A 21,113-nucleotide genomic window follows, 5' to 3' on the forward strand; every position below is an offset into this window, starting at 1 on the left:
GACAGTGGGACTGGGAGGCAGAGTGAGTGAGACACAGAAATAGAGAGCTCATACAGAAACGAGACAGAAATACAGAGAGAGGCCTGGGCACAGCCATAGACAAGGGGCACAGCCATGGCAGGAGCAGAGTTCTAGGGTCACGTATAATGTAGTAGGGGCAGAAGGCAAAGCTGACGGATACCAAAGAAGAAAGTTTTGGTCACTGGAGTAGGATAAGAGTAAGGGGCAGAGCACAGACAGGGTATGAAGGTGCAGAGCATAGAGCGAGTACAGTGTGACAGGGAGAGGGCACAGCTGATTGAAAGGTGGGCACAAGAGTGACAAGTGCCACAGTGATGGGGAGAAAGTGACAGGTGCAGAGAGGAGGAGGAGGGCTTGATTCCACCCCCCCAACACACGTGACCCCAAGTGACACCCACCTGGTGTAGCACAGGGACTTCCAGCAGAGCAATAGCTTTGGACTTGTTTCATGGGCGCAGTGGGGTGGGGTGGTTTAAGAATGCAACGAGGACCTCGCCTGCCAACAGGGCCCCCAGTGGAGAATGCAGGGGAGCTGCGGAATGTATTAAGGTTGCAGAGCATCCTCAAGATGCAGAGCAAAATGGCAATGCAGAGCATAAAGGATGTGCAGAGTGCAGGGGAGCTGCATGGAGGAACAGAAACACAAAACAGAGCAGATTTGCATCGTCCCGTGAGTAAGTACAACACAGCGGACATACACAATGGGACGATGCAGAGCAGAGAAGAGTTGCACAGCACAGCAGAGGGGGGGAGCCTGCCTACAGAACCTCACAAGTACTGTCCCAACTCAGGAGAGGACAACCTGAACCCCACTTTCCCATTACCCCCCAGGATTCATCTCTTGCCCACCAGCAGTTGTTCCTACAACCAGGAATACTCACCAGAAGCGGCAGAAGCCAATAATTACCCCAAAAGGCATGGGGACCTCTCTTACCCATTGTCCCTACAGCCTGTACTGCCCCCCACTAACCCCAGTAGCACCCCCGAGTGTCAGCGCTCAGGCAAAATCCACATCACCCTCACTAACTACTCACTATGGGACAAGTTTCACAAACACCAGACCGAAATGATCATCACCAAGCAGGGAAGGTAAGTGATACGTGCAACACACAACTACACTCATACACAATTACACACACAGCTGACACCCTGCTGCCCTCATACACTTATACACAACCCCACACACTCCAGCTGTTGTCCTCTTGTAATGTCCCGCATGTATACACACAAATATACACAACTTTGTATGTAGTGCGACACATCAATACAATAATGCACATTTTCACAATGACACACCACTACAAACATGTCAGAACAAACACACACAGTTGCAAATTAGACTCACGGATACATCACAACACGCACAACTATGATACAATATATGATATTTATCTATTAAATTAAAACTGATACCTTTATCCTGTTCCCCTATTTCATTGTATATAATTACAGGGGCTGTGTATATATATAGAGGCCGTAATTCCGTAATAACTGTACTAATATTATCATTTCTGTTTATTGATTATATTTATGTCACTCACCTCTTATATTTAGTATTTGCTCAAATAATAATGGCACATGACATTTAGGGGCACAGGGTGAAAACAGAGGGTAATTCAGCAGCTTCTGTTCCCTTGTATAGGAATTATTAGGGACATAAAAATCAATGGTGAGATCTATTTAATCCCTTGGATAAATATGCCCCATCGACTGTTACAAAGAAATAAAGTGTGACATATAGGGGGTTATTTATTAAAGTCCGAATGCAAAAATCTTAGAAAATTTGAGTTGTTTTTTTTACTAGAAAACTCAAATTTTTATAGATTTATTATACCCTGATGCTGCCCGAATCCGAAAGTCTGTCGTCTCAGACCTGTTGAGGTCCTGTATAAGTCAATGGGAGAGGTATCTCTCTGAAATTAAATTGATCGGGGGGTTTTCGCCAGAAAATCAGACTTTTTTCAGGGTTTTCGGTCAAGCCTGAAAAATTCCAGCAATTCGGGTTTTCGCGATCTGATTTAATTGAGTTTTTTTTTATTAATAAATAAGCTAAAATTGGGAGTTTGGTTGTGTTTTTTTTTAAATAAAATATGAGATAAATTCAGATTTTAGTAAATAACCCGCATAATGTGCTTAAAGTGGCCCAAGGTTTCTCTTTTCTTTCTAATTCTAATCAGATGAACGTCAACCCTCAATATATTCATTTCCTATGGCTTTCTAACCTTTCAGCCTTCATTTCTAATTTTAGAAATTCTGTTCCCTTTGCTTTATAAAAACGATTGTATTCAGAGAGGGGCGACGGTTTTTTTCGCTTGTCTAGAAACCCGAAATCAGGAGAGATCAGACAAATAAAAACTAGAATAAAAGGAAGTTATAGAATGAATAGGACACAGCAATAGAGATACAAAGACATCCGAGATTAAATGTCAGCTCTAGCAAACTGCCGTATATCTAATGTATAATGAGAAGTTTTCGCAAGCATCTAACCTATAGGAAAATATCAACAGCACAATAAGGTTTTAATGTTATATCAAATAAAAAGGCACATGTTTCACACTCACTTTATATCACAGTCGCAATGAAACTTTCGATAACGGTGTCACCCAATGGCAGGGCCGGGAATTAGAGAACAGGGAATGTTAAATCAGGGATGTCCCTCGTTCTGTTGTTGTACTACAGGTGCTGGGAGTTGTAGCTCAACAGAAAACTGTTAGGCCAGAGACACACGATGCGATTCGGGCGACTAATCTCCTCTTCTTCGGGCGACTGATCTCCCCGAACTGCCTCCTTTGCCTTCCCGCCAGGTAGAATATAAATCGCCGGCGGGATGGCACTCGGAGCGCTTTGTTTTCCAAAGTCGCCCGAAGTTTCCTTGCAAAGCTGTTTCAATATCTTTATAGACTGTGGATATTTTTATCTGTTCAGAATAATTGCTGTGTGTTTTAAAAAAAGTGAATAAAGCTCCAAATCCTTAGAATAGGTTTTATTTCCATCCAGGGGACACTGAACATTCTATTCCAAATCAAAACGCGAAGAACAATGGCTGAAACGTGTGTTATTCCTTTAGAGAAAGTGAAGTCGATATTATTGTTCTTTCCCAACTCAGTGACTGGATCAAGTGAAAGATGTTTGTGTTGCTTTGAATGAGGGAACTAATATTGAGTTGTGTAACAGTGTTTGTGCTGCACATCTGTGTTGTATGGACTCCACCAACTTCCAACAACCTCTTCCACAATTCCAAATGCATTTCTTGCTTTTGCCTCACACCCCATCAGTCAATCAGTTTTCTATTGGATTGGGGGGACCATAAAATCAATCTTGTTGGGGTGGAACCAAGATGTTGCTCAGTTACTGGTGTGTTTGGGCTCATTGTCTTGTTGAACCCCCGTTTCAAGGGCATTTGCTCTTGGGCATAAGGCAACATGACAAGTATTTGGATTGAGACTGATCCATGATCCCTGGTATAAAGGGATAAATAGGCCCAACACCAGAGTATGAGAAACACCCCCATATCATGATGCTTGTGCTTCACTCTGTACTGGGGCTTCAATTCAGTGTTTGGGGGGCATCTGTGGCTCCTCCTTGTTTCATCAGGCCACAAAATGTTGCGCCATTTCTCTTTAGGCCAGTCAACGTGTTTTTTGGCAAATTGTAAGCTCTTCAGTCCATGTCTTTTTTTCAACAATGGAGGGGCCGATAACTTGGCTTCACATAGGCGCCTTCTAATTGTAACAGTATCACAGGTAACTTTACTCCTTCTTTCATCTTCCTGGAGCTGATCATTGGACCAGTCTTTGCCATTTTGGATATTCTTCTGTCCATTCCAATGGGCCTTTTCCCTTTTCTTCCATGTCTTCCCTTTTCTTCCAGGTTTTGAAAGCACTTGAGATCATTTTAGCTGAGCAGCCTCTCATTTTCTGAACAATGTGTTGAAGGAGCCATTTGAGTGAGAGTTTCAGAGAGAAATGCAGTTTAACCAGCTGCCCGGCTGAACTGAATCCGAATTTGCATATGCAAATTAGAGGCTGGGATGGAAATCACATGACTTTTTGTCACAAAACAAGGAAGTAAAACATTGTTCCCTTTGTCACCCCTAATTTGCATATTCGTTTTGGATTCGGTTCTCAGCCAAATCTTTTGCGAAGGATTAGGGGGTCCAAAATAGTGGATTTGGTGCATCCCTAGCTATTATTATGTGGAACAATGAATGATTCAATGACACAGAATCAGTTGGGTTTCTATGACACTACTACACCTACTAGTAAATTATTTCCCATGTAGAAATAGAATTTCTACCAAAACCAGTGATTGATCATGTTAGTGAAGTCGCACTGCTATTAATCTGAACACGAAGTATACGTATAGAGATATATCTTCTGTATTGCAGACGTATGTTTCCATTTCTCTCTTTCCGAGTGGAGGGCCTGAATCCCGTGGCTCAATACAATCTGCACGTTGATGTGGTGCTGGCCAATCAGAATCACTGGCGATACCAGGGGGGAAAATGGATCCCGTGTGGCAAAGCGGAGGGCAACATACCAGGTAAAAACTGGGTAATGACAGAGGGGGGGGGGATTGTTAAAGCGAAATGCAGCATGGCCACAGAGCTTACCATTAATATGTTCTATATGTTCTACATATGGGTCTAGTGATGTCATCAAATCAAAGGCGCCACCTAAAAGAAGTGGAAATGCAAGCGCTTCCTATAGCCTGCGACCTGTAATCGTAATATATGCCATTAAAGGAGAACTAAAGCCTAAAAATGAAAGTGGCTAAAAATGTCCTATTTTCTATAGTGAACTTATTGCACGAGGCTAAAGTTTGAGCTTGTCAATAGCAGCAATGATCCAGGACTTCAAACTTGTCACAGGGGGTCACCATCTTGGAAAGTGTCTGTGACACTCACATGCTCAGTGGGCTCTGATTGGCTGTTGAGAAGCTAAGCTTAGGGCTCGTCACTAATTATCCAGCAGAAAATGAGCTTCCCTGGCTGTAATATAAGATGATGCTACAGGTTTGCTGATTATTCAATTCTGATGCTAATTGCACTGGTTTCTGTGCTGCCATGTAGTAATTATGTGTATTAATTACTAATCAGCCTTATATTGTGACATTTCTATTCTATGTGTACTGTATATTGTGAGTGGCTCCCTAAGCTCAGTAAGTGACAGCAGCACAGAGCATGTGAATCAGTGAATCAGCAGAAAAGAAGATGGGGAGCTACTGGGGCATCTTTGGAGAAACAGATCTTTACTGCTAAAGGGCTGTGGTTGCCTTGGGCTGGTACAGAAGCACAAAACATCATGTACAACATTTCTACCTACTTCTTTAGTTAGGGTTTAGTTCTCCTTTAAGGCAGATCAGTATAACACACTACTTGTTGCAAAAACCAGACTCTCTCCTGTGTAACCAGGTAACCGGAGCTACCAGCACCCCGACTCCCCCAACACCGGGGCCCACTGGATGCGACAGGAGGTGACCTTCAGTAAACTCAAGCTCACCAACAACAAGGGGGCGTCCAATAAAGTGTCACAGGTAGCCAAGTGCGTCCATTGATGTGAGGCAGGAACCTACTGGCTGTATCATTTGTATAATGTATCGCAGGGCTGGGTTTGCTTATTTATACTGCAGGGAAGTGTTTCATCTCTAATTTTTAAAAACAATTTCCTATAGTAATAAAACGGTACCTTGTACTTGATGGGAAGTAAGCTGCATGAATCCATATTCCCCCGTATTAGTGGGTTTATGTAGAGTTTAAATGATTGGAACCAAGTCAGTGCTGTGCAAAATTGGCCCAGCACCGTAGGCTCTTTAATAATGAGATGTGTTGTGGCACCGTGGAGGGTCCTTTATTGACTTTGCCCCCCCCCCCAGATGGTGGTAGTTCAGTCCTTGCACAAGTACCAGCCACGGATTCATGTGACGTGTGTAGAGGATCCCGGGGGTCCAGAAAGCCAAAGTCACTCGTTTATCTTCCCGGAGACCCAGTTTATTGCTGTGACAGCCTATCAAAATGCAGACGTGAGTATGGAGAGAAAAACACTGTATTTAGAATGTCATCGATATTATATAGACTGCGTGTGATTGGTGTATCTTCCATACAGATCACGCAGCTGAAAATAGATCATAACCCATTCGCCAAAGGATTTCGAGATTACTGTGACCTGTGAGTATCTATGGACAGCAGGGGCCAGACACGAAGACAATAATCTGGGGGTATATTAAAGGAAAACTATACCCCCAAAATGAACACTTCAGCAACAGATAGTTCATATCATATTAAGTGGCATATTAAAGAATCTTGTCGTGCCAATATATATTTAAGTAAATACGGACTTTTTACATCTCTTGCCTTAAACCACCATTTCGTGATGGTCTCTGTGCTGCCTCAGAGATCACCTGACCAGAAATACTGCAGCTCTAACTGTAACGGGAAGAGATCACCTGACCAGAAATACTGCAGCTGTAACTGTAACAGGAAGAAGTGTTGAAGCAAAAGACACAACCCTGTCTGTTAATTGGCTAATGTGACCTAACATGTATGGTTTGTTTGGTTTGTTTGTGAGCACAGTGAATCGTAGGATCCCAGGGGGCGGCCCTTATTTTTTAAAATGGCAATTTTCTATTTATGATTACCCAATGGCACATACTACTAGAAAAGTATATTATTATGAAAATGGTTTATTTACCTGAAGCAGGATTTTACATATGAGCTGTTTTATGCAATAACTTTTTATAGAGACCTACATTGTTTGGGGTATAGTTTTCCTTTAATAGGGGAGAGTCTGGGAGTTACTTTAGAAGCATCGCTAGCTTTATCATTTAGGCAACTCAACCAACTAATATTTTTGAGGCGCAGGGGGACATTGTCGCTTCTCTTCTTTCTACAGGATGTGTCTTACGCCTAATGGCGAGCGTGTGACTCCATCACCACCAGTCCGTTATTCAAACTACCTGCAAGAACCTTTGCCTTCTGGACGCCTGTATTCCATGGAACAAAAAGAGCCCCCATCATGGTACCTTTCATCACAGAACATTGCTCCACAGCTTGAATACGCCCCCTATGACCCTGCAGCCAAGATGGCAGCGACATATGCCATGAAGTGTTACCCACAACCGTCGCCCTTGAGTTATTATCCTGAGCACACACTTTCATCAGCATGGGCTGGACCTGTTCAGTATCACCCCAAACCCGGTCCTGCAGCTCTAGGCTGGCTGCGCCCATTGTTAGAGGTGCAAAAGGAGGAGGATGAAGCTTGTCCTTGGGGAGAGCCCACTGCATATACTGGATATGAAGAGAACAAACGAAGGAGATTATCACCTTACAGCTCAGACGGTTCTCCACAAATGACTGAAAGGGACATAGATCTGACTTATTGCAGTTACTACAGCCAGTGACACAAGAGGGTGTTTCAGAGACAAATGCTGACAGCGTTGAACTTCACAAAGGCATCAAGAACTTGCACGAATAGCACTGATGCCAGTTGAAGTGGAGTGCTGTGGGGCCACTGATATTTTACGCCTTAAACCACTGCATGGTATGAAACAGAAACTCCTGCGGAAAGAGACGGCCAAAGAATCAAGGAGAAAGCCGCTAGTAGCACTGCGACTTCAGTAGACCAGGCAGAGGTACCTCTTCTGCTCCACAGGGCTCCAAACCTGTTCCTGTAAATAGAATCATTATATGTGCCTTAGGAAAACGCATTAATAAAACTTTCATCGAATCAAGTGCTGCTTTATGTAAAGTTCATTTTATTGGCATGTGAAGTGTTTTCACACCAAAGTATTCCGGCTTCTCAAGGTTCCTCCTTCTTGTCTGTGCTCTTCTCCTTTATGTGCTGATCCAACAAAGCGCTGAGCTTGACTGAGTGCTGAGTGAGTAATGAAGAGGTGCGAGAAGCAATCAGTGACAGTCCTCCAAGCACCTGCCCCTGCAGAACCTCTAAACTTGGCAGTCGGGAGTAGTTGATCGCTCCCTGTCGGCTGAGAAGTCTACTCTCAACGCAGGCGCCTGGGGTGGGTGAGAAAGCAGAGAAATGAGAGACGGTTTCTTTTCTAAACAGGAAAGATATAGATCAGTTGGATTTTGGTAATTACCCAAAAGCTGGACCTGGGGCAGGCTCCGAACACACTGCAGCATTTCCTTCACCTTCACTTTATGGCTCACTACAAGGAAGGTCTGGCCCATAAAGAGAGGCAACATAGAACTTAGATGGGAATCGGATAAGGTTTTTCTCACAACCTGTAAAGTGAGGGAGTCAGAACCAGTGAGATCCAGTTCCTTTATTCCTTATCTCCACCTCCCTCTCTCTGAAATCCTCTGTACACCCTACTTGCACCTCCCATATTTAGTACCTGTACGGGGAAATGCTTCATATGAATGTCATGTTTCAAGAGTCTGTGCCTCAAATGTAACAAGTCTTCATCCCCTGCCGCATTGCGCTGAAACACAGCCACCATTTTGCAGTCCTGTAGAACAGTGCGCAACTGGCTGCACAGAAGCTGCTCCAGTGGGTTCTCCTGAAACACACACACAAGGGTCTTAGAGAGATTTCCATTATTTACAGACTACTAATAAATGCACAAGAGGAACCTTATGCGTTTTGTGATCTAAATACTGGCTGGAGGCAGGGGTTGGAGGTTAAAGTTGGAGATGTTGGTTGGAAGGTAAAGGACGAGGGTGTTGGTTGGAAGGTAAAGGACGAGGGTGTTGGTTGGAAGGTAAAGGACGAGGGTGTTGGTTGGAAGGTAAAGGACGAGGGTGTTGGTTGGAAGGTAAAGGACGAGGGTGTTGGTTGGAAGGTAAAGGACGAGGGTGTTGGTTGGAAGGTAAAGGACGAGGGTGTTGGTTGGAAGGTAAAGGACCGAGGGTGTTGGTTGGAAGGTAAAGGACGAGGGTGTTGGTTGGAAGGTAAAGGACGAGGGTGTTGGTTGGAAGGTAAAGGACGAGGGTGTTGGTTGGAAGGTAAAGGACGAGGGTGTTGGTTGGAAGGTAAAGGACGAGGGTGTTGGTTGGAAGGTAAAGGACGAGGGTGTTGGTTGGAAGGTAAAGGACGAGGGTGTTGGTTGGAAGGTAAAGGACGAGGGTGTTGGTTGGAAGGTAAAGGACGAGGGTGTTGGTTGGAAGGTAAAGGACCAGGGTGTTGGTTGGAAGGTAAAGGACCAGGGTGTTGGTTGGAGGTAAAGGACCAGGGTGTTGGTTGGAAGGTAAAGGACCAGGTGTTGGTTGGAAGGTAAAGGACCAGGGTGTTGGTTGGAAGGTAAAGGACGACGGTGTTGGTTGGAAGGTAAAGGACGAGGTGTTGGTTGGAAGGTAAAGGACGAGGGTGTTGGTTGGAAGGTAAAGGACGAGGGTGTTGGTTGGAAGGTAAAGGACGAGGGTGTTGGTTGGAAGGTAAAGGACGAGGGTGTTGGTTGGAAGGTAAAGGACGAGGGTGTTGGTGGAAGGTAAAGGACGAGGGTGTTGGTTGGAAGGTAAAGGACGAGGGTGTTGGTTGGAAGGTAAAGGACGAGGGTGTTTGGTTGGAAAGGTAAAGGACGAGGGTGTTGGTTGGAAGGTAAGGGACGAGGGTGTTGGTTGGAAGGTAAAGGACGACGGTGTTGGTTGGAAGGTAAAGGACGAGGGTGTTGGTTGGAAGGTAAAGGACGAGGGTGTTGGTTGGAAGGTAAAGGACGAGGGTGTTGGTTGGAAGGTAAAGGACGAGGGTGTTGGTTGGAAGGTAAAGGACGAGGGTGTTGGTTGGAAGGTAAAGGACGAGGGTGTTGGTTGGAAGGTAAAGGACGAGGGTGTTGGTTGGAAGGTAAAGAACGAGGGTGTTGGTTGGAAGGTAAAGGACGAGGGTGTTGGTTGGAAGGTAAAGGACGAGGGTGTTGGTTGGAAGGTAAAGGACGAGGGTGTTGGTTGGAAGGTAAAGGACGAGGGTGTTGGTTGGAAGGTAAAGGACCAGGGTGTTGGTTGGAAGGTAAAGGACCAGGGTGTTGGTTGGAAGGTAAAGGACGAGGGTGTTGGTTGGAAGGTAAAGGACCAGGGTGTTGGTTGGAAGGTAAAGGTTACGTTGAAAGCAGCATATGCCAACCCCCCACACACACCTTAATCAAGAGTAACATGTAACTGTTGTTTAATGACAGGGGTCTCACCTTAACCATGTCGCTGGCTTTGGGCTGAGGGGGCAAGCATTTCAGAGAGACAGTGGGTTTAGGTGCAATATACTCCGTCAGGGCCAACATCTTCTGCCTCTGGAAGTGCATTGCCTTTCTGTGACGGGTAACGGCTTTGGAGCCATGTCTGACACACTGCAGGGATGGGAGCCAACCTGGACACGGCACATAGAATTAATAGACTGAGAGAATCAGATTGTGAACTACACAAAGAGAAGACAAAACTGAGAAATGATGAGTCATCTGAGCAGTGACATAAGTTATGAAAAGAGAGAGAGAGAGACATACAGGGAAACTACAGCACTGTGTCATACACACATATATATATATATATATATATACACATACATCACAGAAACTAAAATGATAAAATCCATATGTATATGGGGTCCCTTCAATTGTAATATAAGCAAGTTATGAATCTGAGTCCACAATGAAGAGACTTAGGGACAATAAAGAGAAGTGAAGCAGTGAGAGGGGCAATGGCTGTGATTGGTTCTACTCCCCCCTAAGCTCATTTGGAGGAACCTGCTGCACATAAAGGGGAGTCCCACCAGCTCCTATTGTTCCTTATATTGTTATAGACAAACATTTAGTTACCGCTTAGCAAAACTACAAAATAAATGACTGACTGTAACTTAATGAATTTGTTGAGGCAACAGACAGAAGAGCGCCACCTGCTGCCCCACTGAGTGTAACTACACAAGCAAACACTGCACTCATGTACATAATTGTGACCTATTGTCCGAGACAGAGAAAGTCACACTCCACTTAATCTTTTTGTCATCAGTGGGGTAATAACCCCCGGGATACACGTGTGTAATAATATTGTGTAACACTGGCACCACTATAGGAGACGGGGGAGAGGAATAATCAGGAGATATATACTGTATATACTGTATATATATATATATATAGTGAATAAAGTACCCCCTCTTGTAAAATATAAGGATATTATAAGTTAACGAGGAGTTTCATGACCATATAAAAGTACGAGGCCGAAGGCCGAGTGTATTTAAACAGGTCATGGAACTCCGAGGTAACTTCTAATATCCTCATATTTTACAACAGGGGGTACTTTATTTATTATAATACACAAATTTCAGTGAGTCATGTGACAGAAATGACATCACTACTCACCGTTTATAACTGATGACATCACTACTCACCGTTTATAAGGATATAATTTACAGGATATTCATGGCTTTTGTGTATTATATATATATATATATATAGTGAATAAAGTACCCCCTCTTGTAAAATATAAGGATATTATTAGTTACCGAGGAGTTTCATGACCATATAAAAACACGAGGCCGAAGGCCGAGTGTTTTTATACAGGTCATGGAACTCCGAGGTAACTTCTAATATCCTCATATTTTACAACTGGGGGTACTTTATTTATTATAATACACAAATTTTAGTGAGTCATGTGACAGAAATGACATCACTACTCACCGTTTATAACTGATGACATCACTACTCACCGTTTATAAGCATATAATTTACAGGATATTCATGGCTTTTGTGTATTATATATATATATATATATATATATATATATAATGTCGTTGTGAGATAACAAATATATTAATAGTGATGCAGCCCCAACGTTCAGTAAATAAATGTATTCCCTGACTGAGCACAACAATGTGCAGCTCCCAATTACATATTATCCTCATCTTCCTGCTGGAATATTAAAAGCAAATTAGGAAATGGGGCTGATTAGCTGAACAGAAGTTGCTAATGCAGGTAGGGGATCTGTAATCCAGAAAACCCCGAATTAAGGAAAGGCCGCATTAGACTGAGACAGTGGAAACCAGGAGAAACTCTGGTGGGCACCTGCCACCCCAGCTTGCCTTGTGGGGAGATTCATTTGAGGTGGTGGAAAGGGAGAGGAAGTACATGGTGCAGGGAGGAAGAGGAAGTACATGGTGCAGGGAGGAAGTATATGGTGCAAGGAGGAAGTACAATGTGCAGGGAGGAAGTACAATGTGCAGGGAGGAAGAGGAAGTACATGGTGCAGGGAGGAAGAGGAAGTATATGGTGCAAGGAGGAAGTACAATGTGCAGGGAGGAAGTACATGGTGCAGGGAGGAAGAGGAAGTATATTGTGCAGGGAGGAAGATGAAGTATATGGTGCAAGGAGGAAGAGGAAGTACAATGTGCAGGAAGGAAGAGGAAGTACAATATGCAGGAAGGAAGAGGAAGTATATGGTGCAAGGAGGAAGAGGAAGTACAATGTGCAGGGAGGAAGAGGAAGTATATGGTGCAAGGAGGAAGAGGAAGTACAATGTGCAGGAAGGAAGAGGAAGTACATGGTGCAGGGAGGAAGAGGAAGTATATGGTGCAAGGAGGAAGTACAATGTGCAGGAAGGAAGAGGAAGTACATGGTGCAGGGAGGAACAGCAAGTACATGGGGCAGGGAGAAAGAGGAAGTACATGGTGCAGGGAGGAAGTATATGGTGCAGGGAGGAAGTATATGGTGCAGGGAGGAAGAGGAAGTTTATGGTGCAAGGAGGAACAGCAAACACATGGTGCAGGGAGGAAGAGGAAGTGCAGGGAGGAAGAGCAAGTACATGGTGCAGGGAGGAAGTATATGGTGCAGGGAGGAAGAGGAGGTGCAGGGAGGAAGAGGAAGTACATGGTGCAGGGAGGAAGTATATGGTGCAGGGAGGAAGAGGAAGTTTATGGTGCAAGGAGGAACAGCAAGTACATGGTGCAGGGAGGAAAAGGAGGTGCAGGAAGGAAGAGGAAGTACATGGTGCAGGGAGGAAGTATATGGTGCAGGGAGGAAGAGGAAGTTTATGGTGCAAGGAGGAACAGCAAGTACATGGTGCACGGAGGAAGAGGAGGTGCAGGGAGGAAGAGGAAGTGCAGGGAGGAAGAGCAAGTACATGGTGCAGGGAGGAAGAGGAAGTGCAGGGAGGAAGTACATGATGCAGGGAGGAAGAGGAAGTGCATGGAAAGGAAAAGGAAGTACATGATGCAGGGAAGAAGAGGAAATACATGGAGGAAGGGTTAGGGAGGGGGTTACAATAGTGTGTGTGGGGAGAGGGGGTCTCCATGACTGGGGTGGAGGGATATAAAGGTTCTCTGGCCCAGGACACCACACCCCTGTCCCCAATGTCACTGGTAAGAAGGTACAATAAATGTCTATGAGAAATGTTTTACTCCCAAAATACAGGGGTGTGGCCCTGGCTCCTCCCATCTCTGACGATAAAGTTTAAGAGACAAATAAGTGATATGAATCCCTTTTATAAAACCCGTAACAAGGTCTCAATGTCGCGGCCTCGCGTTACTGCCCAAAGTCCGGAGCAAACGGCTCGTCACGTTTGGAAACAAAAGCAGCTCAATGCGGGAGGCCGAAATGTGTAAATATTAGTGACAGGCCGTTTTGGTGTGAGAGGCATCAACGTGACAGAGAGAGAAGGTCGCGCCGAGATCCCTCAGTAACAGGGTCAGCACTCGGCGCCTGCGCACTCGCCAGTCACATCCAGCCCCGCCCACCAACGGCAAATGTCACTTATTCACCCTCAGCGCGTCAGGATTAGGAGAAATCACTGGTCGGCTACGTCTCTATAGTCCGATAACTCACCGAGTTCCCTCACAGCTCCTCGCACCAGGGCGGCCGCCATCTTGCCGGAAGTGTCGAATGAATGGCAATGGTGGATTGTGGGAGATGATGGTATCCTAGCAACCAAAACACGCTGAACCAAGCGAGACGTGTGCGCCGCCTCCTGACACGATATAGTGGGACAATGGCGGCACCCGCGGAATTCTCTACACAAATGGCTTCTCCTCCCTCTTGCAGTCTCCCCTTTACATTAACTGTTAGTATGATGTACAGAGGGATATTCTGAGACAATTTGCTATTGCTTTTCATTTTTTATTATTTGTGGTTTTTGACTTATTTAGCTTTTTATTCAGCAGCTCTATAATTCAAGACATCTGGTTGCTAAGGCCCAAATTCCCCTAGCAACCATGCACTGATTTGAATATTAGGAGAGACCTGACTAAAAAAATTAGGAATAACAATAAATGTGTAGCCTTGGGGTCAGTGATATGTGCATTAAACTCATCTGATAAATTAGCCAAACGGCCTCCCAATGTTCCTATAATAAGGTTTAATATCTGACTTCATTTTGTTTTCCAGGCAGTCTCTCCTCTGTGCGGCAACTCATACTGGAGCCATCACAGCACTGAGACAACATAGAGATCTCTTACTGGAACTGATTAACATTCCCTTCTCTTCTCTGAACACATCCCAAGACTTTATGTGAGCAAAGCTTGTGTACTGAACAAACCCAAGGTCCTTCCTCATGTTTCACAGGCAGGAATAATACTAAACCTGCAACTACATGTGAGGAAGGAGCTTGGAATCACTGGAAGGGATGTCACCGAGTCGGTGTTTTACAGACCTGGCCAGTAAAAATGATGGTTAATTCCAATGTTATTAATAGGGAATAAAGATAAATATATAGGAAGGTCAGTGATCCCAATGTTATTAATAGGGAATAAAGATAAATATATAGGAAGGCCAGTGATCCCAATGTTATTAATAGGGAATAAAGATAAATATATAGGAAGGTCAGTGATCCCAATGTTATTAATAGGGAATAAAGATAAATATATAGGAAGGTCAGTGATCCCAATGTTATTAATAGGGAATAAAGATAAATATATAGGAAGGTCAGTGATTCCAATGTTATTAATAGGGAATAAGATAAATATATAGGAAGGTCAGTGATCCCAATGTTATTAATAGGGAATAAAGATAAATATATAGGAAGGTCAGTGATCCCAATGTTATTAATAGGGAATAAAGATAAATATATAGGAAGGTCAGTGATCCCAATGTTATTAATAGGGAATAAAGATAAATATATAGGAAGGTCAGTGATCCAATGTTATTAATAGGGAATAAAGATAAATATATAGGAAGGTCAGTGATCCAATGTTATTTAATAGGGAATAAAGATAAATATATAGGAAGGTCAGTGATCCCAATGTTATTAATAGGGAATAAAGATAAATATATAGGAAGGTCAGTGATCCCAATGTTATTAATAAGGGAATAAAGATAAATATATAGGAAGGTCAGTGATCCCAATGTTATTAATAGGGAATAAAGATAAATATATAGGAAGGTCAGTGATCCCAATGTTATTAATAGGGAATAAAGATAAATATATAGGAAGGTCAGTGATTCCAATGTTATTAATAGGGAATAAAGATAAATATATAGGAAGGTCAGTGATCCCAATGTTATTAATAGGGAATAAAGATAAATATATAGGAAGGTCAGTGATCCCAATGTTATTAATAGGGAATAAAGATAAATCTATAGGAAGGTCAGTGATCCCAATGTTATTAATAGGGAATAAAGATATATATATAGGAAGGTCAGTGATCCCAATGTTATTAATAGGGAATAAAGATAAATATATAGGAAGGTCAGTGATTCCAATGTTATTAATAGGGAATAAAGATAAATATATAGGAAGGTCAGTGATCCCAATGTTATTAATAGGGAATAAAGATAAATCTATAGGAAGGTCAGTGATCCCAATGTTATTAATAGGGAATAAAGATAAATATATAGGAAGGCCGGTATTTTTTTCCAGAAAAGGTGGCAACCCTAATCACGGGTCAACAAAGAACTGTTCATCGGCTTCAGCTAAAACAGGACACAATGTCGACCTAAATCATGAAACGTCTAAAATTGGTGACCAAGTCCCGGTTAATAAATCCTCCACCCTACAGACTTCATGTGGCACAGGGCAAGGCTCAAGGTCTGATGAAAGAAAGTCCACATTAGTTCTCAAGAGCACAAAAACTCCAAAATTACCAGCATCTGCCCCTTCACCAAAACGGCCTACAATTAGCCCAGGAAAAATGAGCAGTGTAGTTGTTCCCTCACCCTCATCTGCTAATAAGAGACAATCATGGTGCAGGACAAAAGAAGTGACACCAATATGTTTATTAGTGAATCTTTTTTTAACTTTGTTGATAAATATATTTAATTATTGTCTATTTATTGCAGCCAAGGAGACTCGTATTATTGCACGGCTGATATTATTCTTCCACAGGGGGGCATTACTTTTCTCCCGTCTCTTTGTATAACGCCAGCTCCTTCTCCACACAGATCCGGAATATATCAGACCCACCCACAGGGTCAGCCGACTTGCTCGTGTCCAGAAATGTATCAACCCAATGGAGATTTTCCTCCTCCAGCTTTAACTGCTTTTGTCTGAGCGTCTCTTCGGCTTCCTGCTTAAGGCAAAAGTTTAAGTAGCTCATCAAAGAATGAGGAAAGCAGTGAGATGAGGTAGGAAGCAGCTAACCTTTATAAGGGATATTATAGATCCCCTTCATTAGAGTTTACAGCTTGAATTCAGATATGGTCTTGTGTATCCTTTTAGCTTATTGAGTCTTGCTTAGATTATAGTCTAAAAGTAACATAGTTAGCTCTTATCTAGGGCTCCATAGGTGTGAGGTTTCTCCTGCTATAAAAGTCCAGAACAGACAGAGACCCTGTTTATAGGGTGTCCTACACGATCCTGGACTATAGAAGGAAAATATTTTTATATATATATATATGTAACCCTGCTGTAGTCTAATGGAGGGGTTGTTTACTTTAGTGTTAAGTTTTAGTATGACCCAGAGAGAGACACTTTGCAATTGGTTTTCATTTTTTATTATTTGTTTTGAGTTTTTGAGTTTATTCAGCAGCTCTCCAGTTTGCAGTTTCAGCCATCTGGTTGATCTGATCCAAATTACCCTAGCAACCATGCACTGATTTAAACAAGAGACTGGACTATGAATAGAAGATGAGTAATAGAAAGTGGCAATAACAATACATTTGTAGCCTTACAGAGCATTTACTTTTAGATGGGGTCAGTGACCCCCCATTTGAAAGCTGGAAAGAATCAAAAGAAAAAGACAAGCAATTAGAAAACTATAAAAACTAAATAATGACGACCAATTGAAAAGTTGTTTAGAGTTGGTCATTCTATAACATACTAAAAGTTAGATTAAAGGTGAACCACCCCTATAATGCCCTTTACATGTTACACTTTACCTATGCCAGTGAATTTCTATTTGTACCTTATTGCCTTTACAAGCCTCTAGAGCTCTCTGGTGCTGTCTGTAGAGTTCATGTCTGCGATCGACTTGGGTCTGGAACCTAGGAATCTGCTTGACGGGGTCCTGCTCTCCAAAAGTAGGCGACAACACCCAGGGCACTTGTGTCACACGTGGGCTAAACATAAAGGGCTTGTACACTGATCTAAGAGAAGAGTAATAAAGGAGCCAATCAGGAACCAGATCAGGAACCAGGGACATATTTATTGTAAATCTTGTTACCTGGATGGATCTGGTGTGGCCGACAGCAAGTGAATACATGGTTCATGGGGGGAACGTGGCAGCACAGATACCATGCTGGATGTGGTACGGAAGCCCCCAGAGTCCATACAGATACCACTTTCCTTGTCACGCAAAATACTCAGCATAGACTTGACTGTCATGTGTCCTGAGGAGTCAGATATAGGAAGTCATGGTGTGACATTACTGGGTATCCGTTGAGGGAGCGTCACCTCATACATTCGTTTTTCACATTACTAGCTTAAAGTAATTGTTCAGTATAAAAATAAAAACTGGGTAAATAGATAGCCCGTGCAAAATAAATATAGTTAGTTTGTCAAAAACGTAATGTAAAAAGGCTGGAGTGACTGGATGTGTAACATAATAGCCAGAACACTACTCCCTGCTTTTCAGCTCTCTCAGTTTCCACTGATTGGTTACCAGGCGGTAACCAATCAGAGACTTGAATGGGGGGGGGCACATGGGTCATAACTGTTGCTTTTGAATCTGAGCTGAATGCTGAGGGTCAATTGCAAACTCACTGAACAGTTATGTCCCATGTGGCCCCCCTTATAGTCATTGACTAACTCAGAGTTAGAGAGCTGAAAAGTAGTGTTCTGTTCTGTTACACATCCAGTCACTGCAGCCTTTATACATTACAGTTTTGGCTTACTAACTACATTAGATACAACTTTAGATACAACTTTTAACAAGTTCTACAGACACTATTTCCTCCCTAATAGATTTTAATCCAAACCCCTGAACCAATTCTTCACCTTCCTGCATACGAAGCAGTTCCTGCCCAGCTCTGTATCTCAGTTTTGCTGCTGCCATGCGTTCCGGCTGCTTCTCCAAAGAGTACACTACAGAGAAGTTAAATTCTCCTTGGCCGTCCCACCACCCCTGCTGCAAGGCATGCGAGCGGAGCTGGGGGTGCTCACTCCAGGGGCACACAGATATACTCAGCTGGTTAGACAGGTTCCGGGCACCCTCTGTGAGATGAGACATGAAAATGTCAAGGGGTAAAACACAAAACATTGGGCATTTTGATGAGTCGGGTATGAAAGGGGACTTTGAGACCGCCATGTTTACTCACCAACAATCCTCTCTGCTGCCCAATAGGGCCCTGCAGTCTCAAGCACATAAGCCTCTGAGCGATCGCACAGCAAGAATGTGTTGTGATATATGAAAGGTTCAGGCTCTTCCCTGCAGCTGCCCCCCTGCCCATACTCTCCCAACAGTTCAGTGATAACTTGCACAGCTTTCTGAGCTGAAGGGCCCCGCTCTAGGGCTAGTCTATGGACATGGACAAAATGCCATTGAATAGGAAAGGAAGGGATGGAGAGTAGAAGGGATACAAGTGAACTAAGAAATTAGTATGGACAGAAACTATATATTTATTAGAAATACTAAAAGAGCAGGCGGCTGGCCCTTTAATATCGAGGGATTCAGTGTTATCTGCAAAAACAGACAAAGCAAGGGCTGACAATGGAATGAAAGCACACTGTGGCTCATTTATAAACACTGGGCAAATTTGCACCTGGGCAGTAACCCATGGCAACCAATCAGGGACTGGCTTTTTGAATAATGAAAGCAAATCTTTGATTGGTTGCTATGGGTTACTGCCCAGGTGCAGATTTGCCCAGTGTTTAGAAATAAGCCCCAATGTCGTATTAATAATAATATTAATAATAATAAAAAAGACATGGAATAAGATGATTGAAGTCTCACCTGACTAGGTCCATGCCCAATAAAGCCTCGCCCTCTGTCACTGGCTCCTTGGTCCACACGGCTTCATTCCCTATACAGACACCCATCTCATTCGCCCCCATCTCAGCACCCCAGAGCCAGGCGGGACGGCTCAGCACAACTGCCAGCGTCTCCCTGACCTGCTCCACCTCGATGAACGTGCACTAATTGGGAATAAGATGCAGCCATGAAATCAAATCCATGGCACAACAATGTCATATAGAAATGTATAAATACCTAGATCCTATACAGTATATGAAGAGCTCACCTTCACCTTGGATCCTAGAGGATGAGATGCTGCTGGATAATACACAATCTCCTGGACCTCATCGCGGGGTCGGTCCGAGTTCTTACCAAACAGAACAAAGGAAGAAAGAGAGGCCGGAGGGAGGGAGACGAAACAGTCGCAGGAGCTGGGGGGCAAAGAACTGGACATAGTGCTGCCGACATAAAAAGGGTATCTGTCAAATTGCATTGCAATAGGTTCAGGAAAGGTTATGCGCGTGGGATTTAAAAATATGCAGCCGCTTATAGCTTTAAGAAGGGGTTGGATGGTGTTTAGCAAGTGAGGGAATACAGGGATATGGGAGAGAGCTCATAGTACAAGTTGATCCAGGGACTGGTCCCATTGCCATTTTGGAGTCGGGAAGGAATTTTTCCCTCTGAGGCAAATTGGAGAGGCTTCAACTGGGGTTTTTGCCTTCCTCTGGATCAACTGGCAGTTAGGCAGGTTATATATAGACTTAAAGTAGAATTCAACCCTAAACTTAAAAAAACCCTACCCTACATAGACCCCCTCTGTCCTCCCCCCAGCCTAACTGTTTCCTCGGGAAAACGTTTTACTTACCCTTCGGTGCAGATTCAGGCATCGGAGTTCACGGGCGCCATCTTCATCACTTCGGAAATTTTTGAAATGAGACCAGAGACGGCGCATGCGCATTTGTAGCAATTTTCTGTTTCATGAGAACTGCACATGCGCCGAAACGAACTAAAATTGTCAAATTCATTACTAAGACTACCGAAGTGTCTGAAGATGGCGCTCGTGAACTCCGATGCCTGAATCTGCACTGAGGGGAAAGTAAAACGTTAGGGGCATTTGCCTGGGGTAACACTAAGGCTGGGGGGAGAAGGGATGGGGGTCTATGTAGGGTACGGTTTTTTTAAGTTTAGGGTTGAATTCTCTTTTAAGGTTGAACTTGATGGACGTGTGTCTTTTTTCAACTCACTATGTTATGCCCTTAATGGGCAAATGTTTTGTGGAGAAGGATGTGGGGGTTCTTGTGGATAATACAGGAGAGTTAAAGCTCTGACACTGCTGATTGTGCTGAGGGGAGGGGCAGTTGCAGCACTCACTGTAGCAGAACTTCAGCGAATCACACACGAACAGAGTCGCCTCAATATTATCCACATCCACTCGACAAGAAATAAACAGTCATGTGACGCCTTCCTTCTATTCCTGCCTGCAAGCTGGTGATGTCACAGGCATGTGACCAAGGGGAGGTGCGGCTTCTGTCTCAGCCAAGCACCCGCCCACTTCACACTGCTGGGTTGCCAGGTTGGAGCTTTTCCAGCCCAATTGGGCTACTGATTTAAAGCCCAGGCAGGTTTTGAAAGTACAGGTATGGGACCTGTTATCCAGAATGCTTAGGACCTGGGGTTTTCCAGATAAGGGGTTTTCATACTTTAAATCTACTAGAAAATCATATAAACATGAAATAAAGCCAATAGGCTGGTTTTGCCTCCAATAGGGATTAAATATATCTTAGTTGGGATCAAGTACAAGGTACAGGTATGGGACATTTATCCAGAATGCTCGGGACC

At 43.6% G+C, this 21,113-nt stretch overlaps 3 protein-coding genes across 5 annotated transcripts; 1 reads left to right on the plus strand and 2 right to left on the minus strand.

The window, feature by feature from the left end:
- The first annotated feature begins 203 nt into the window (after positions 1-203).
- On the plus strand, positions 204-7,744 carry LOC108702175 (T-box transcription factor TBX21). The gene is made up of 6 exons (XM_018237684.2): positions 204-1,110; positions 4,409-4,563; positions 5,435-5,556; positions 5,896-6,042; positions 6,126-6,187; positions 6,912-7,744. Exons 1-6 carry the CDS (start codon positions 470-472, stop codon positions 7,417-7,419), a joined length of 1,635 nt encoding a protein of 544 aa, XP_018093173.2. The 5' UTR covers positions 204-469; the 3' UTR covers positions 7,420-7,744.
- A 9-nt stretch (positions 7,745-7,753) lies between these two features.
- Positions 7,754-13,925, minus strand: mrpl10.S (mitochondrial ribosomal protein L10 S homeolog). The gene is made up of 5 exons (XM_018238020.2): positions 13,777-13,925; positions 10,159-10,334; positions 8,377-8,541; positions 8,119-8,263; positions 7,754-8,032 (listed from the first exon to the last, which is right to left on the minus strand). The coding sequence occupies exons 1-5, from the start codon at positions 13,814-13,816 to the stop codon at positions 7,818-7,820; spliced, it is 741 nt and encodes a 246-aa protein (XP_018093509.1). The 5' UTR covers positions 13,817-13,925; the 3' UTR covers positions 7,754-7,817.
- A 2,221-nt stretch (positions 13,926-16,146) lies between these two features.
- On the minus strand, positions 16,147-20,778 carry scrn2.S (secernin 2 S homeolog). Of its 3 annotated transcripts, none has more exons than XM_041577831.1 (8): positions 20,646-20,778; positions 19,561-19,753; positions 19,275-19,456; positions 18,640-18,839; positions 18,320-18,535; positions 17,547-17,712; positions 17,289-17,469; positions 16,147-16,451 (listed from the first exon to the last, which is right to left on the minus strand). In XM_041577831.1, the coding sequence occupies exons 2-8, from the start codon at positions 19,726-19,728 to the stop codon at positions 16,278-16,280; spliced, it is 1,287 nt and encodes a 428-aa protein (XP_041433765.1). In that variant the 5' UTR covers positions 19,729-19,753; positions 20,646-20,778; the 3' UTR covers positions 16,147-16,277.
- Positions 20,779-21,113: the final 335 nt, after the last annotated feature.

Source organism: Xenopus laevis, chromosome 9_10S (assembly GCF_017654675.1).
Source record: "Xenopus laevis strain J_2021 chromosome 9_10S, Xenopus_laevis_v10.1, whole genome shotgun sequence".
Classification (NCBI taxonomy): Eukaryota; Metazoa; Chordata; class Amphibia; order Anura; family Pipidae; genus Xenopus; species Xenopus laevis.